At 45.2% G+C, this 18,597-nt stretch overlaps 1 protein-coding gene across 1 annotated transcript; it reads right to left on the reverse strand.

Moving 5' to 3' along the window:
• Positions 1 to 9,526: 9,526 nt before the first annotated feature.
• Positions 9,527 to 18,597, reverse strand: ENSA (endosulfine alpha). Its single transcript, XM_053590803.1, has 4 exons — positions 18,391 to 18,597; positions 16,607 to 16,732; positions 14,728 to 14,894; positions 9,527 to 11,837 (listed from the first exon to the last, which is right to left on the reverse strand). Exons 1-4 carry the CDS (start codon positions 18,442 to 18,444, stop codon positions 11,822 to 11,824), a joined length of 363 nt encoding a protein of 120 aa, XP_053446778.1. The 5' UTR covers positions 18,445 to 18,597; the 3' UTR covers positions 9,527 to 11,821.

Raw genomic sequence — 18,597 nt, forward strand, 5'->3', positions numbered from 1 at the left:
ATTGAGACTCTGTCTCTAAAAATAGCCAGGTGTTGTAGCAGGTGCCTGTATTTTTTTTTTTCTTATGAGAGGAAGGGCTTTATTCACCAGCCTGGAGCTTACGGCATAGAAGAATTCCAAATGGCTGTGCTCCCCGACTGCCTTGGTCTTTCCCTTTTTATTAACAGTCAAAAAGTTCCACCCCACAGGTACCCTTCTCATTGGCCAGTTTGAATCAAGTGGGAGATGCTATTCCTGCCCCCACAGAACTACAGGATTTCACAGAACTTGGAAATTTCCAAGTTTCAGGAAGTTTACAAATTCCCAAGAGCTGAGAAACCATGGAGAGGACCCTGCATGTATATCCTTGTGGTCTCCTTAAGAAGATCTGTTCTGGGCGGCGCCTGTGGCTCAGTGAGTAGGGCGCCGGTCCCATATGCCAGAGGTGGCGGGTTCAAACCCAGCCCCTGCCAAAAACCACAAAAAAAAAAAAAAAAAAAAAAAGAAGATCTGTTCTTCTAGACCTCACCCTTCTTGGCTATCCTCTCTCATTCCCCCCTTTTGAGACTCCATTATATTTTAATTTGGGGTCTCAGTATCAGCTTGTTTCTGTAGATGCCAATATTAATTACTTTTCGGCAGGTGCCTGTAATCTCAGCTACTTGGGAGGCTGAGGCAAGAGAATCACTTGAGCCCAAGACTTTGAGGTTGCTGTGAGCTGTGACGCCACAGCACTCTACCGAGGGTGACATAGTGAGACTCTGTCTCAAAAAAAAAAAAAAATCTCCAGCAACACAGCAACTTCCAACTCCTGGGCTTAGGTGATTCTCTTGCCTCAGGCTCCAAAGTAGTGGGGACTGTAGGCGCCTGCCACAACTCCCGGCTATTTTTATTCGGCCAGGTTTGAACCTGCCACCCTCGGTATATGGGGCCAGCGCCCCCTTCCCCCCCCAAATATCTAAACTCCAACAACACTCTAAAAACAATGTCCTAAGATTCCAGCTTAGGGCAATTTTGGTTCATTTGCTCTTTATCCTTATAAAGATTTCTCTTGACCAGAGTTTATCACACCTTCCTTAGCCTACATTCTTCTCCCAGCTGGAATGAGGTAGATTCCTTAGACAATCTTTCACCAGCACCTTCATCCTCTTGCTCCCTTGTCAGTCCACTCTATATGTCTTCAAATCATGATCCAGGATCTAAACAATAATGTCTTGTTTGCTCTTATATCCAGGGAGCTGCTAGAGAAAACAGTATAAGCATGTGGATTTGTACCATTACACGTTCTTGGTTTACAATCTGTTAGGGCCTCGACACTGTTTCCCTTTGTTTAAAGACAGTGTCTCGCTATGTTGCCCAGGCTGGAGCACAGTGGCTATTCACAGGTGCCATCATAGAACACTGTAGCCTTGAACTCCTGGGTGCAAACAATCCTCCCACCTCAGCTTCCTGTGTAGCTGGGACTACAGGCACGTGACACTGTGCCTGACCCTAACCCCTTTACTTAGTATTTTTAGTTCACTCTGTCTTCCATTCACTTTCCTTTCTTTCCTTTCTTTCCTTTCTTTCCTTTCTTTCCTTTCTTTCCTTTCTTTCCTTTCTTTCTTTCTTTCTTTCTTTCTTTCTTTCTTTCTTTATTTTTGTAGAGACAGAGTCTCACTTTACCGCCTTCAGTAGAGTGCCATGATGTCATAGGACTCACAGCAACCTCTAGCTCTTGGGCTTCCGCGATTCTCCTGCCTCAGCCTCCCGAGTAGCTGGGACTACAGACACCCGCCACAACGCCCGGCTATTTTTTGGTTGCAGTTCAGCCAGGGCTGGGTTTGAACCCGCCACCCTCGGTATATGGGGTCGGCGCCCTACTCACTGAGCCACAGGCACCACCCCATTCACCTCTCTTTCATCCCCTTTTATTTTTATTTATTTTATTTTTTAAATTTTGCTTTCAATTTCAATTGGCTTTCACTCATCTTAGTTTGAAGTTTTTTTTTTTAATATTTTATTTAAAACAATTTTTTTTTCTTTTCTTCCTTCAGTGATTCTCTTGCCCTTTGCCTCCCAAGTAGCTGGGACTACAGGCGCCTGCCATAACACCTGGCTTTTTTTTGGTAGAGACGGGGTCCCACTCTGGCTCACTCTGGCTCATGCTGGTCTTGAACATCTGAACTCAGGTGATCCACCTGCCTCGGCCTCCCACAGCACTGGGACTAAAGGCGTGAGCCACCACGCCCAGCCCATCCCCTCTTTTATGTCCTTCTATGGCTACTCTCTTCAACTCCCTGCCTAACTCCCACCTCCCTAACTCTCAACTAGCAGCTTAACATCTGATTTCACACAGAGTAATGAAGCTGGCAGACAAGGACTTCCATCAGTTACTCACCTCCACTCACAAACAGTTGGAAGTTTACCTGTTAAAATTTTCACCTTGAGGCTCAGCGCCCGTAGCACAGTGGTTACGGTACCAGCCACATGCACTGAGGCTAGAGGGTTCAAGACTAGCCCGGGCCAGCTAACCAACAATGACAACTGCAATAAAAAAAAAAATCCCAGTGTTGTGGCTGGTGCCTGTAGTCCCAGCTACTTGGGAAGCTGAGGCAAGAGAATCGCTTAAGCCCAAGAGTGTGAGGTTGCTGTGAGCTGCGACATGATGGCACTCTACCGAGTGTGACATGGTAAGACTCTGTCTCAAAAAAAAAAAAAAAAAAAATCTCACCTTGAGTCTCAAGCGAAATGTGCTGATAGAAGCCCAATTTCTTACTTAGCTGGCTTCTCAACTAGACCAACCCCATCACCTGCTGCAGTGGTGGCACGTGCTGAATGCCTGATGTCTGCTGTACTTACTGGACTGTCATGTGTCTCAGCCACACCCTTGTAGTCTCGTTTCTCTTTCCTTTATTTTTTATTTCTCCTTTTTTGGCCTTCCTTTATGAGGTGAACTATTCCTTTTCCCCCCAAAACCCTGTTTTTGATTATTATCACTCTCTACTTTGCTTCAGCTTTTACTCAGTCCCTCCACTCTGTCAATAATTGTTCACATCCTAAAACAACCCCTGAGTCCCTCCACATCATTCAGTCCTATAGCCAGATTCTGCCTCTATCAATCCAGGGAACTGATCTCACAAACGCTAACCAAATCAAGTGGATGCTCTTTGGTCACTTTTTTTTTTATTTAACGTTTTGTGATTTTATTGTTTTTAGAATTAAAGTCACCTCTGATTATCACAGTAATACATGCACATTGCCAAGAGCTTAAAAAGTACAGAGAGCAAACAAACACATATACCCTAAGCCATAATCTTGACAAGTAATTAGTATTTGGGCACATTTCTTCCTTGCATTTTTTTTGGATACTTTTAATTACATATGTGAGATGATTTCATTCTTTTTTTTTTGTAGAGACAGAGTCTCACTGTACTGCCCTTGGTAGAGTGCCGTGGTGTCACACGGCTCACTGCAACCTCTAACTCTTGGGCTTCCGCGATTCTCTTGCCTCAGCCTCCCGAGCAGCTGGGACTACAGGCGTCCGCCACAATGCCCGGCTATTTTTTTGTTGCAGTTTGGCCGGGGCTGGGTTTGAACCCGCCACCCCTCAGCATATGGGGCCGGCGCCCTACTCACTGAGCCACAGGTGCTGCCCGATTTCATACTTTATCTCATCTAACTTCCTATAGCATTTTACACTGTTGACTGATCCAGCTCTTCCTTTAAGCTCTCTGTCCTTGGGACATCTTCCTGATTCTCCTGTTTTGTCGGGGCCTTTTCTCTATCCCTTTTTGGTGTCAGTGTTCATTAGGCTCAGCTCTCCAGTCTTTCTATTCTATGTGTTATCACTTTGGAGCTTAACTGGGTGTATTTTTTTTTTTTTTTTTGAGACAGAGTGTCAGTATGTCACCCTCAGGAGTGCTGTAGCATCATAGCTCACGGCAACTTCAAACTCTTGTGTTTAAGCGATTCTCTTGCCTCAGCTTCCCAAGTAGTTGGGACTACAGGCACCTGCCACAATGCCGGGCTATTTTTTTTGTTGTTGTAGTTGTCGTTGTTGTCTGGCAGGCCTGGGCTGGGTTCAAACCCGCCAGCCCCGGTGGATGTGGCCAGTGCCCTACTCACTGAGCTGTGGGCGTTGGGCTCCTACTAGTGTACCCTGAAGTCCACAAAACCTGCCTCTCCTATTTTGAATTCTTTCTCCAACCTCTTGACAACTAAATCCAATAACTTATTATCTACTCCTGCTGTCCTATAGGCACCTCAGATCAACCTTTCTGCAAAACTGAATTCATTGTCCTCCTTGCTGGCTTTGCTCTTCCAGTTGTATTCTCAATTGGGGATATGGGATCATCAATCATATACTCAGTAACCCAGGCCAAAACCATGGGAAAAAAATTTTGAGAGTCTGACTCTGTCAGCCTGGGTAGAGTGCCATGGCATTTTTGTCCTCATACTGCAGTGAGAAAGATTATTCTAAAGAGCCAATTTTATCATGTCACTTGACAGCAGCTTCTTGTTGCCTCCAGGATGAAGTTCCAGGAGTGCTTTGAGACTTGACTCTTGCTTCCGCTGCATGCACATCTCTGGTGTCACCACTTTCTGGCTTGCCACAGCTACTCTGAGTTATTTTGTTTCCAGAGTGTAACACCTCTGGATCATTTTACTTACTATCTTTTCCATCTGGAAGACCCCAGTCTAACTCTTTTACCTAAATAAATTCTACTCCTCCATCAGATTTTATTTTAGAACCTACTTTCTGTGAAAGGATTTTTCTGTCTTTCCCCCTCTAATTGTGTGGGTGCTTCCAGAACATTTTGTGTTTATCCCTTTTCTTAGCACCAAATCCTTGTACTCTAAATGCTTGCCTATTAATATTTATTATAACTCCATATAGGCTGTGAACTCCGTGGGGCAGGAATCATATTTTATGCATTGTTGTAGTCCCTAAAGTAAGGATTTTACATGCCTTATTTAGTTTCATCTCCTATTTTGCAAATAAGTAAATTGAGACAGAGAGTTTAAGAAAACTGTCCAGAATTATCAAAAAATATCAAAATTGGCTTGGCACCTATAGCACAGTAGTTATGGTGCCGGCCACATTCACCAAGGGTGGCGGGTTTCGAACACAGCCCAGGCCAGCTAAACAACGACAACTGCAACCAAACAATAGCCGGGCGTTGTGGTGGGTGCTTGTAGTCTCAGCTACTTGGGAAGCTGAGGCAAGAGAATAATTTAAGCCCAAGAGTTTGAGGTTGCTGTGAGCTGTGACACAACAGTACTCTGAGGCGACATAGTGACATTCTGTCTCAAAAAAAAAAAAAATCAAAATCAGGATTTAAAGCCAGGCAGCCTAACTGTACTACAACCAGAAATCCACCCCCTTTAAATCCCTTCTCCACACTATTTGGCAGTGACCTAAACACCAATCTGACTATATCCTGCTTTTGTAATACCCCCTGCTTCCTAGACCTGTCTGTCATTTCCTGTGACCTTGCTCCCTGGCTGGATGTCCAGCCACTTTGTGAAACTCACTTGGTACAGCTCCCCAGGGAGCCCACACTGCCCCATCCTTTTTCTGACTGTTGGTCCCTCTACCAAAAAGCCCCCTTTCCCCTTGCCTTTCAGGAGAAGTCCTGTTCACCCTTCAGTGCTTATTCCATGAAAGCTTTCCTCATCATTCTTTTCCCAACCCCCTTGCAACTGGGTGAATCCTGTCTGTGCTCTCAGAAACTTGGTGACTTGATGTTTGGGCAAATTATTGAGTCTTCGTTTTCTCATTTGTATATTGGAAATAGTCAGGGTATCTACTTCATAGAATCATGGGGATTGAATAAGATGATGTACATTAAGCACTTGCAACACAAGTACTCAAAGTATTTAGTAATTGTTATTAATTATTCGTCTCCATTCCTCTATGGAGCTAAGCCTCTACTGCTGCAAGTATACCACTGTAATATGCTTTCTTCATGAGTGTTCCCCTGCCAGAGTGTAACAGCCACCCATCACTCATCCTGTGTTTTAGCATGGTGCCTGCCATACTTTGGGACACTTATTAAATAACTGAACTGGGCTGTTTAAATACTACCCACCTTTCAAAGCCTAGTACAATTTCTACTTCCTCTACTAATATTCACCTAATGAGTCCAGCTGGATTCATCCCTCTCATATGCTGTCTTGTAGTATATGTAGAAGTAGCTCAACGAGGCTACAAATTCCTCAGAAATCATCTCACATTGTGTTCTTTTTGGCCAGGGCTAGGTTTGAACCTGCCACCTCCAGTATATGGGGCCAGCACCCTACTCCTTGAGCCACAGGCGCTGCCCCCATCTCACATTGTTTATCTGCCCAACAGCTAATATTTCCAATCACAAAGTGAGCGTTCACCAATTACTTGTGAATTAAAATATTGTTGCCCAAGCATGGGAGATCTCACCCTTTCTCTACCAGTAAATCATCTGTCTCTAATACGATTCAGCTAGCACCTCACCTCCTGACTTTCCTTCCCTTAGCTCTTGGATCCGCTTACAACTCTGTAAATCTTCCTCTATGTGTATGCCACTGTCATAGCTTAGCGCCCCCAGTGTAAAACAGATCTTTCTGTTGCTTTTAACTTTCCCCAAGACCAGAGAAGGCATTATACAGGCAAGGGCTGCTATGGGGGTGCTGCCGGCCCCCTGTAGTATCTTCAGTGGCAACTCTTCATTATTTTTCTTTTGCCTACCATTTCTTTTTCTTTTTTCTTTTTTTTGAGACAGAGCCTCAAGCTGTTGCCCTGGGTAGAGTGCCATGGCATCATAGCTCACAGCAACCTCCAACTCCTGGGCTTAAGCAATTTCTCTTGCCTCTGCCTCCCAAGTAGCTGGGACTACAGGCACCCGCCACAATGCCCAGCTATTTTTTGCTTGTAGTTGTCATTGTTGTTTTGCAGGCTTGGGCTGGATTCGAACTTGCCATCTCTGGTGTATGTGGCTGGCGCCTTAGCCACTTGAGCTACAGGAACTGAGCTTGCCTACAATTTCTACGCCTGGGTCACACCAGTGTGAAATAAATGCTGCTGGACAACAATAGTAATTTCATCCCTGCCACTCTGTGTCTCAGATGTCTTAGCCCAGAGGCTTGTCAGTACAATCATTACCCAACCATGTAGGAAGAATGGAAGAATCTTTGACTCAACTCTATGGCATAAAGGTTTTAGAAAACATCCAGCTAGAATAATGAGCAGGAATAGCTATTTGAAGCACTGAAGAATCAGTTTGCTTTGGTTGCCTAGCCCTAAAGTATGGGAGTAAAGGAGAAGGAATGACAAGTTTTAAACTGAAATACAGATAGGCGCAAACATTTCTTGGCACTCCAGGTTTCCTAAGGCCAAAGCTTTTTTTTTTTTTTGTAGAGACAGAGTCTCACTTTACGGCCCTCGGTAGAGTGCCGTGGCGTCACACAGCTCACAGCAACCTCCAACTCCTGGGTTTAAGCGATTCTCCTGCCTCAGCCTCCCGAGCAGCTGGGACTACAGGCGCCCACCACAACGCCCGGCTATTTTTTGGTTGCAGTTTGGCCGGGGCCGGGTTTGAACCCGCCACCCTCGGTATATGGGGCCGGCGCCTTACTGACTGAGCCACAGGCGCCGCCCATTCAGTAGAGTGCCCCCAAAGCTTTAAATTAAGGACCAGGCATGTCAGGAATAGTGGGGGGAAAAATCCAATAAAAGACTAGATGCATGGCAGCACCTGTGGCTCAAGGAGTAGGGTGCCGGTCCCATATGCCGGAGGTGGCAGGTTCAAACCCATCCCCTGCAAAAAAAAAAAAAAAAAAAAAAGACTAGATGCAAACTCAAGCTCTTTAGCTAACTAGCTTTGCCAACTTACACGTAACTTATTTCTGAACCTTAATTTCTTCACTTATATTAAAGTGAAATTGCACTAAATGAATGATCCACGTCCAACCTTACTGCCCTCACCTCCCAGCCGTTCCCACCTGGCAAACATAAACCAGGCATAACATGCTCAGAAAGAAGTGACAAGACGGGCTGAGGGTAGGGAAGGGCAGGCTTACTGAGCACCCCCCATCATAGCCATCATTAATTTATGTCCCTAAATTACATAGCTTGGAATTTATATGTTATTTGAACTATTTCGCTTATTATTCTCTTTCAGCTTAGACAATAAACTCCATAGACAGTGAATGTCTTTCTCCAATACCGTTCTGTGCATTCATGGCTCTATCAGTGCCTGGAGTACTGTTTAGAAAAGCAGATGGGCTCAAGGAGTAGGGCACCAGTCCCATATGCCGGAGGTGGCAGATTCAAACCCAGCCCCAGCCAAAAACCACAAAAAAAAAAAAAAAAAAGAAAAGCAGATGGTCATGGGCGGCGCCTGTGGCTCAGCGGGTAGGGCGCCGGCCCCATATGCCGAGGGTGGCACGTTCAAATCCAGCCCCGGCCAAACTGCAACAACAAAAAAAATAGCCTGGCGTTGTGGCGGGCGCCTGTAGTCCCAGCTACTTGGGAGGCTGAGTCAAGAGAATCGCCTAAGCCCAGGAGTTGGAGGTTGCTGTGAGCTGTGTGACGCCACGGCACTCTACCCAGGGCAATAAGGTGAGACTCTGTCTCTACAAAAAAAAAAAAAAAAGCAGATGGTCAGAAAGGCATCACAATCCATTGGCTAACCCAGAAGAGAGCAAGCCAGTATCATCCTGAATAGCTGAAAACTTATTTGGCTTAGGTCTCCAAAACTTACTTGAGCCAAGAAAAAAAAAAAGATAATTTATTTGGAAACCTTTTGCTTAAAGAGAAAAAGAACTAAGTCAGGTACTGAGCATAACATTCCTTGTCCAGGTTAGAAGGTACTTCCTTCCCTTTAGAACAATGGGGATTTCTCTGGAACATCTAGGTTTCCTCGACTTGTCTTCCTTCAAGCATACTCATTTGAGAAGTCAATCACATTTCAGAGAATACCACGATCAACTCTCCCCAAGTCAGCAGAATGGGCAAGTTGCTTCAATCTGCCATGTGTGAATGTTGCAAGGGTGGTGGGCAAGAAAGGTACAGACCAGTGTGAATTTGTTTATCCTTTCATACGAATTTCTTTTTATTTATTTATTTTTGTGACAGTCTAACTTTGGTCCCCTTGGTAGAGTGCTATGGCATCACAGCTCACAGTAACCTCAAACTCTTGGGCTTAATTCTCTTGCCTCAGCCTCCCAAGTAGCTGGGGCTACAGGTGCCCACCACTATGCCTGGCTACTTTTAGAGATGGGGTCGCACCTTGGCTCAAGCTGGTCTTGAACCTATGAGCTCAGGCAATCCACCTGCCTCAGCCTCCCAAGAATATTAGGATTACAGGCATGAGCCACCGAGCCTGGCATTTGATATAATTTTCTAAACATTACATTCAAAAGCAGGTTGGTTGGTTTGTTTTTGAGATAGAGTCTTACTCTGTAACCTGGGGTAGAGTGCTGTGCTGTTATAGCTCACAGCAACATTAAACTTCTGGCTTCAAGTAATCCTCTTGCCTCAGCCTCCCAAGTAGCTGGGACTACAGAGCCCACCACAATGCCTGGCTAGTTTTTCTTTTCTTTCTTTTTTGAGACAGAGTCTCAATTTGTCACCCTCTGTACAGTGCTGTAGCATCATAGCTCATGGCAACCTCCAACTCTTGGGCTCAAGCGATTCTCTCTTTTTTTTTAGAGACAGAGTCTCACTTTATCGCCTTGGTAGAGTGCTGTAGTGTCACAGCTCATGGCAATCTCCAACTCCTGGGCTTAGGTGATTCTCTTGCCTCAGCCTCCCGAGTAGCTGGGACTATAGGCACCTGCCACAACACCTGGCTATTTTTAGAGATGGGGTCTCGCTCTTCCTCAGGCTGGTCTTGAACCTGTGAGCTCAGGCAATCCACCCATCTCGTAGTGTTAGGATTACAGGTGTGAGCCACTGTGCCCTAGTTTTTCTATTTTTATTAGATACAAGGTCTCACTCTTGCTCAGGGGTGGTCTCAAACTCCTGAGCCCAAGTGATCCTCCTGCCTCAGCCTCCCAGAGTGCCAGGATTACAGGAGTGAGCCACCATGCATGGCCACACAGCTTGTGTGTCTGTGACAGTCTCACTATGTTGCCCTGGGTAGACTGCTGTGCCATCATAGCTCACAAGTACCAACCCTCCTACCTCAGCCTCCCAGAGCATTACAGGGGTTAGCCACCGCTCTGGGCCCACAAGCAGCTTTTAATGCCTTGCTTAGGAATGCTTTCAGCAATACAGATTGGGATATCAAGAACAAAGAGGTTGGCTTGGCGTCTATAGCTCAGCAGCGAGGGTGCCAGCCATATACATCAAAGCTGGTGGGTTCAAATCCAGCCCAGGCCTGCCAAACAACAATGACAACTACAACCAAAAGAAAAATAAAATAGCCCGGCGTTGTGGCGGGCATCTGTAGTCCCAGCTACTTGGGAGGCTGAGGGAAGAGAATTGCTTAAGCCTAAGAGTTTGAGGTTGCTGTGAGCTGTGACATCACAGCACTCTACCAAGGGCGACATAGCGAAACTCTGTCTCAAAAACAAGTAAAAAGAAAAAAATAGAAAAACCGAGGCAAGAGGATCCTTCAAGCCCAAGTTGGAGGTTACTGTGAGCTGTGATGGTACGGTACTCTACTGAGGGCGACATAGTAGGACTCCTGTCTCAAAAAAGAAAAAAAAAAAAAGAACAAAGAGCTTACTCTGCCTCCTGCTGGCCACAAGCAGAAAGGCTCGAATTTCTTTTGGTTCAGCACTAAGAAATAATTATTTCTTTTGGCACATTTAACGTATTTCTCCTTCATAGCCATGAATTAGAAAAGGGAGAATGGGCTTCCTTTTTTCCTTAGTCTGGAGTAAGCTTTAGGTGCCAATAAACCATTTAGACCAAATACCTTTAATCTCTCATTTTCTAAGCCACAATCTGAGGTTGATGCATCTTCTACATTAGCTACAGAAAAAAGGGACAGAGTTTAGGAAAAGTCCTGGTCTGTACGTCAGCATTGCTGTTCTCTCTCCCTGAATGATGGAATCAGGGCATGTGGCTGGTACCACACATTAAAGACCACTGTGTCCCTAGTAACTGAGGGGACATACTAGCTTCTTCCCTGACCAGTACCTTCAGTATTGTTTTCTTTCCCTCCCAAACCCCAAGAAAACACACCAACTGCTTCAGAGTATTTCTGGGTTGGGTTTTTTCATGGGTCTTTTTTTTTTTTATTTCAAATACTGAAAAAGTCCCTTGGGCTCTGTGGGGCTCCCCATGCTTGGGCCTCCTTTCCCCCACACTCACTGCCCTCTCCCCATGGCAAATCTATTTCAAGGAAAGCACTTTTTTAAGGAGCAATTAACATTAGAGTCAGAGGAGCTCTTTGCATCTGCTGTACGTAGACTGAGCTTCTGTCTGGCACCAGGTCTCCAGCCACATCCAAATGAGGCATTTCTCACACAGCTGAACTAGAGCTCTTAGCGGTCGGGCTACTCACTTCCTACTCTCACACCTACCCACACCAGCCACATGGTCAAGGAAGAGGATGGCTAGGAATGTTTCTATCAACTCTAAGCCCTAGTTTCCCCAAGTCTCCCACCCCACCCTCTCAATCCCACCCCCAGGATTTCCTTGAGATTTCTCCCAACAGTTATTTGGAAAAAAGGTAAAACAAAAAAGGTTCAAGGTCTTGGTGCTCAGCCCAAGGGGCTCCATGCGCTGGGACACCGACGGGCAGGGGCTTCTGCCTCTCCAGCCCGTGCCTGAGCCACCTCCTGACCCCTGGCTGCAAAAGCAGGGAGGGCAGAAGCCAGCACAGGACTCAGGGGGGCAGCGTCTCAGGATCTGGTGGAGCCCCGGGCAGCATCATTCAAGTTGGCCACTGTAGATGAACACAGAAGAAAAAAAACACTGTCAAGTAATAGGGGGAAAAATCCCTGAATTCCCAGCCTCTACCCCATAATTCCTCCACACTTAGCAATCATTAGGCTATCTGGCATATGCCTGAATCCTATCCATAGAGGAATTGAAAAAAAAAAAGATTTATTTTTCTATCTACAAAACAATGTTTTCTACCTTTTTGAAGATAAACATGGAAAACAAACACAGAAAAACAACTCTTTAGACAACATGAACATAAGCTGGAGGCCTTCCAGTGGGCCTTCCAGTGGCTCAGAGCAGGCTGTTTCAGAGGCACAGCTACAGTCTCTCTCAGCAGTGAAGATTGACTGAGGCAAACACAGGGAGGAGGTGGTGACTACGTGGAGGCCAAAGCCAGACCACACACATGTTTTGAGTGGATTTAATAATCTGTGTTTAATCAAAGCAACTTGCATTTGGATTTTGAAATGATCCTTCTTTGCTAAGGAAGCTACATACTTCATGCTGTGGAAACGAGTGACAGACACAGAATGTAGCTTGTTTCTTTGCTTTCTTATCCTTGAAGATGATCAAGTAGAGAGGAGAGTGAGACCAACAGTTTTTCTGATTTCCCTACTCTTTCCATTCCTTCCTAAAAACCAGATTTATTGTGACCAGTAGTCTGGAGGACTCAAGCAATAGAGAAGGCAGCTCAGACAGAAAAGAAAGTACAGAATTCGAGAAGATCGGAGATGAAGAAAACGTACAAAATTATATATATATTTATATATATAATAACATGACATAATCTATGTACAACATGGCTGGGATAGTTGAGGCAACTATACAATGATGTTTGGCATTTCCCCCTTCCCACATGGACTTTAGCTTAAGGATGACAGCATGAGGAAATGGAGCAAGAAACACAAAAATCATATACAATTACAAGTGACAGTCAAGGAGTTTGGGGGCTAGGAGGTCCAGGGATCCTGCTCTCTCCATTCCTTCCTCACCAAGTTTTTCCTACCCAATCTGCACAACAGCCTGAAAATTAGATGGCCAGTTAGACGTGCACATGCACCTCATCTCCCCCACCTGCACGTCAGCAAATGTATCAGTCATTCTCACTGGCCCAAGGGTTTGGTATATCATAATTTGTGTGGTGAGAGGGCAAGAGGATTACAGAATCTTACTCTTTTGAATAATTAATTCTCACCCTGGCCCTCTTTATCATAACTAGCAGGTTGCATTCACTAAGATTCAGGCCAATATGGTGATAATGAGACTGAAGATGCTGGTCACCTGTAACTCCTTTCCTTTACTTGTTCATGAATCAGCACTGACACTTCTCCTTACCATGTGCAAGAACTGGGTTACTGAGCTCTGGGAAGGAAGAGATTTCTTTTTTTTTTTTTTTTTTTTGGCCGGGGCTGGGTTTGAACCCGCCACCTCCGGCATATGGGACCGGCGCCCTACCCGCTGAGCCACAGGCGCCGCCGAAGGAAGAGATTTCTTAAGTCTTCCTCCAAGGTGAAACATTTCTTAAGAACCTGTTGCTCCAGGCTTGCAGAACTGAGCCCCAGAGGCTTCCTTAGTTTATCCCTTTTCTCCCCTTTCCCTGGGCAGTGCCTGTGGCTCAGTGCATAGGGCGCTGGCCCCATATACCGAGGGTGGTGTGTTCTCCCCTTTCCCTAACAATACACTGGCATCTGATTACATCTGAAACGTGGGTCAACACATGTGCATGACTGAGTGTGTTTCCTCAGGCCCACAACTCTGCTGCTGTAACAGCTTTTTAGCAGCTAAGGGCCAGATGTAGGCCGTGAAAGTGGGTGGGGTCAGAGGTAAGAAGCTTCCATGGCTAGCCTCTTATGTTTCTTTAAGACACCACAAGGTCTCTCCGAGGTTCTCTTGCCAGAATTTATAACCCACAGAACTCAACTACTTCTCTTCTCATGTAGCCCTCTAATTGTTTCCCAGTACCATGGAGCAGAGGCTCACCACCCATGGGCCTTCCTCACTATTAGTTTTATATGAATAGCACAGGGTTTTTTCTGTTGGCAATTATAAAATTTTAGAATCAGAATCAATATTATATATTTTTAACTCTATTTTACAGATGAGAAAATAGAAATTCAGAGAGGCTAAATGACTTGACCAAGCTTATACATCAGTTTTGTTGAGACTGAGTGGAACTTCAACCAGATGCCTTGACTCCTAAACCAGCACTCTTTCTGCTATTCCATGAAACTTTCAAAAGTAACGTGCTGGAAGAGAGAGAGAACATGACATATTCTATGAACAATGGTCATCAATCTTTATATCATTTGAGAGCCAGGGCAAACTGTAAGAGATACTAAGTAAAGGAAGTTAATGGGCATTGTAGTTTTAGTCAAGCAAGTCAGGTTTTCTTTTTGAGGATTCTCTAAACCTGCCATAATGGAAACTTGAAGCAATAGGAGCCTAAAGACAAAACAGTTAGCACAGAAAATGTGTCTCATTCAGTCTGCCTTTCCTCACTATGTCAGGTTAGCATGGGGATGTTAAACCTACCAAATTATTCCCCAGGATCAGCCTAACCAATTTTGGGACATTTTCTTCCTGAAGGAGAAATCAAGTCTCTCCAGTTTCTCACACAAGAAAATGAATTTGCAGCATTATCCAATCCTAGTCTTTCCTATTCTGGGCCCCTACCTGGATTACAGTAAAGGAGTGGAAGTCTGATTTTAACCAAACACATGAATTCAGAGCCCATCTTCAACCCACATTACCTTCTCAGCAGCCCCCAGCAAAACCGCTGCCACTTCTGGCTAATAAGCTGAGAAGGTCTGACTAGGTGCCCTTTCCATCCCTGCCTATGATACACAAAAGTCCAGTGGATGAGGAAGGGGAGGTGAGGGGGCCCAGGTTACCCCGCAAGCTTGCTGGTGACGAGTGAGGACTTTCTCTGGGGCAGATCCTGTGGGGTGGGGATGTGGTCACCAGTCACGAGGTTCTTGTCTGGTCCTGCACTTGGCAGCTGCTTATTCTTCATCTTGGCTTTGGCCATATTGTAGTCTCCTGAGTCAAAGTATTTTTGCTAAGAGACAAGAGGAAAGTTTAGGTGAGGAGCTCTGGCCTTCCTTAAAAACAAGGAGACTTAACGTCTCACATCCATTATAAACCCTCATCTACATTGAGATCTTTCTAAAAGTCTTCCTCAAATAACCTTATTCTTTGACAGTTTAACATTAATTACATATACTTATGTCTTCTCCCCAATGTGTTCTGACCTTTTCAGGTATGTAAGCAGTTTCCCAGATAGAGTCTACATTTTTGGAGTCCAAGGACAACCCCTACAAATCCTTTGTACCCCACTCAGTACAAGATCATTCAACCAAAATTACTTCCTTTATTCATAAAGACTTACTGAGGACCTTACTAGTACAAAGCCAAAGCCTGGTACTGGGGAAATGGAAATGAGTTATATAGAAGAGTCACTTTGGGGCTATCCTGGTAATCTGCAGATCAACCTTAAAGTTAAAATTTTTTTTCTCAGACTAGGAATGGAAACTGGGTTCATTCAGGAGGATGATGTGCTTTCCTTCTGATTCTCACTGCTCCCACACATGTTCCATGACTGTGATAGCCTGCCCACGCCTGCCTTGACTACAGCAAGGCAAACTGCAAATGAGCATCACACTATCATCTGTGACTAAGATTCAATAATTGGGATCCTCCACAGAGATCTGTTTCACTCTCTATATAACCTACACAGAGAAGCACACTCAAGTTTGATGGATTCCTCAGTCAGCTTTAGATATCTCTGAGGACTAAGAAACCTGATCAGGGGTTAGATGGCAGTGAAGGTAGGCTCTCCCTTGGACCACCACGCTATACAAAAAGTAAGGTCATTGAGGGAATATAATTTTATGGGTGGTACTAACTTCAAAGGTATGAAGAAATCTATACTTCAAGTTGAGGATTTCTACAGGATAGATGGTTTGAACATTTTCTGAAATGATATACCTCAAATTTGATCTCTAATCCTTAAAAGGTGCACTATACTAACACCCCCCCAATTCAAACAGGGAAATGTCTTGAGGCAATCTGCACCCTCCTTCCCCCACATGTCCAAATGCTCCAACATTAAGCCTTAATTTCCTATATGGGACATCAGAAGGGAACTGATAGCATATCAGGGGTTTACAGTAATTTGCCTTGCTTTTTTCAACTTTCTAATTCCTCCCTATTTTATTTTATTTTATTTTTTGAGACAGAATCTCACTTTGTCACCCTTGGTAGAGTGCCATGATGTCATAGCTCACAGCAACCTCAAACTCTTGGGTTCAAATGATTCTCTTGCCCCAGCCTCCCAAATAGCTAGGACCACAATGCCCAGCTATTTTTAGAGATGGGGTCTTGCTGTAGCTCAGGCTGGTCTTTTTTTTTTTTTTTGTAGAGACAGAGTCTCACTTTATGGCCCTCGGTAGAGTGCCATGGCATCACACAGCTCACAGCAACCTCCAACTCCTGGGCTTAAGCGATTCTCTTGCCTCAGCCTCCCGAGTAGCTGGGACTACAGGCGCCCGCCACAACGCCCAGCTATAGCTCAGGCTGGTCTTGAACCTGTGAGCTCAGGCAATCCACCCGCCTCGGCCTCCCAGAGTGCTAGGTTTATAGGCGTGGGTGGCCTCCTCCTTATTATTGATCAACAATCTTCAGAAAAGAATCCAATAGAACTTCTACAGACTTTATTATAAGAATCCCCTTTGGGTCCAAAATAATAGGGTAAGAGATTATGCCCCATACCCCCTTTTGGAGTCTCTTCATGAGGAAGTCAGACCCTCCAGGCTTTTGTCCTAGGCTTGGATATTTGGCCTTCAGCTTTGCCTCTTCAGCTTTCTCTGGGAGAATACCTTCTTTCTCTTGTGTGTCCTAGAGAAAACAAATGTGTCAAATAAACTTAAAGACTGAGAAACAACTGCTTCTACTATCTGATAACCTTTATGCTATTAACTTTTCCTGGTGATCCACCCACTTGTAAATATGGAAACTAGACCTTAGTTCAAATCCCTAAAGCTCAAGATGACTGAGAAGAAAAAGACAAGCTGCTTCTCACACTCCACCCAAGAAACCACCCCAGTGACCCTCCTAAACAAAATAATCACAGAGTGGGCCATAGCTCATTCGGTACAGATGCCAAGAAAAGAACTGGCCAGGGCTTCTGGTGATATAAGGTGAGTAGGAGAGTTTCCTAGGCTATCTTTCTTACAGGTTAAATGGGAGATCCAGGGGAATAAGTTTCTTTGTGGAGGAGGGTAGCTATGTGGCCTTTTCCAAAGATCTCCACCTGAGTAATGACACAACATTGCTTCAAAATTTCTGTAAATATTGTAATAGGAAGGTGATCGGAAAACAGATTTTAAAAAGACATTGTTTTTAATCTAAGGAAAATAAAAACATAATAGCTTCACGAGTTTTTACCCACCACTTTAAACCAAATATCAATATTTACTAGGAAACTCTCCTATTCACCTTATATCACCAGAAGCCCTGGCCAGTGGGTCCTGCTGCCCTTTTCATTATTTCATTCATTTTAGAGATAGGGTCTTGTTCTGTCACCCAGGTTGGAGGGCAGTGGCACGATCATAGTTCACTACAGCCTCCGATTCCTGAACTCAAATAATCCTTCCGCCTCATCCTGGTTAAGAGTTGGGATTACAGGTCTGACTACTACCCTTGGCCTTTCAGTGACTTTCTGAAAAGACCTGAAGTCAACTTGTGGCTTTTTTTTAGTGGAATTATATTCCCTTCCCTTGAAAATCACGAACAGATATATTCCAGATGTATTTCATGAGCCCTCGAGCCCAGTAAAACCCGCAAGAAGAGGTTTATTTGGCGTTAGTGTCTATCACTGAATCGTGGGTGGACTAAGTCCCAGTGCCTTGGAACTCTGGGGGAAGAGGGTGGTGTCTTTCTCGTCACGATTCTGTCGGCGTTTTTTCTAGGTTTAATCCCCACTATTGTGTTTGGAACTCGAGTCTTCAATCTTGTTCAGTCCTCACGAAGGTGAGTAACAGACCATCCCCCATCTATCGAAATATGTCTCTTGAGAAACTTGTCACCTTAAACTACCCGTGATAATAATAATTACTCTTCCCTCCCCCAATACTGGTCCTTAAAACGTCTTCGCCTCCAACGTATCTCTGCGCGGATGGAGGATGCAGGCCTGGTCACTGGGCCATTCACTTCTGCTAACCAGAAAACACACATAGCTCCAGGACCACCAGCCCCCTTCCATTCACCCGAACACCCGCCCTACGTCCAAAATAGGCCAATTAGAGCACGGCTTCCACGGCTTGAGCTGTAGGCCTACTGGCCAATCAGGAAAGAAAGTGTACAGAGTGACAATCGACCTAACTAACCAGGGCCAAAGCACCAGGCCGAGTTGAAGCTTACCCTGCGTGACGCAAGAAGCGTCCAACCCCTGCAGAGCCCGAGACCATGGCGACCAATCCCGCACCGGTGGGAGACGGTCTCCCGCCCCATCTCGGTCGCCCCCAGCTCGCCCGCCTGCACCCCCTCCATTTCACCTGCTTCTCCTCGCCGGTCTCCTCTGCATGGTTCTCTTCTTGTTTCTGGGACATGGCGGGACCGGGACTGTGGAGTGTAGGGGGCCCGGGAAATCAACCGGAGAAGGGAAGGGGGAGGGGAAATGGGGACAACCTGCTCTGCTGCTTGGGCTCCTGTCACTAGGGTTGCTCAGTCAAAATGGCGGCAGTTGCCTGTGACGTTGGGAC

This window comes from Nycticebus coucang, chromosome 5 (genome assembly GCF_027406575.1).
Source record: "Nycticebus coucang isolate mNycCou1 chromosome 5, mNycCou1.pri, whole genome shotgun sequence".
NCBI lineage: Eukaryota > Metazoa > Chordata > Mammalia > Primates > Lorisidae > Nycticebus > Nycticebus coucang.

Excerpts from the sequence above, each read along its gene's own strand:
- ENSA (XM_053590803.1), bottom strand. The coding sequence starts at position 18,444 with ATGTCCCAGAAACAAGAAGAGAACCATGCAGAGGAGACCGGCGAGGAG. Across the intron at positions 16,733-18,390 it reads AGACCGGCGAGGAGAAGCAG|GACACACAAGAGAAAGAAGG; the intron begins GTGAAATGGAGG and ends TGTTTTCTCTAG. Across the intron at positions 14,895-16,606 it reads TGAAGAGACTCCAAAAGGGG|CAAAAATACTTTGACTCAGG; the intron begins GTATGGGGCATA and ends CTTGTCTCTTAG.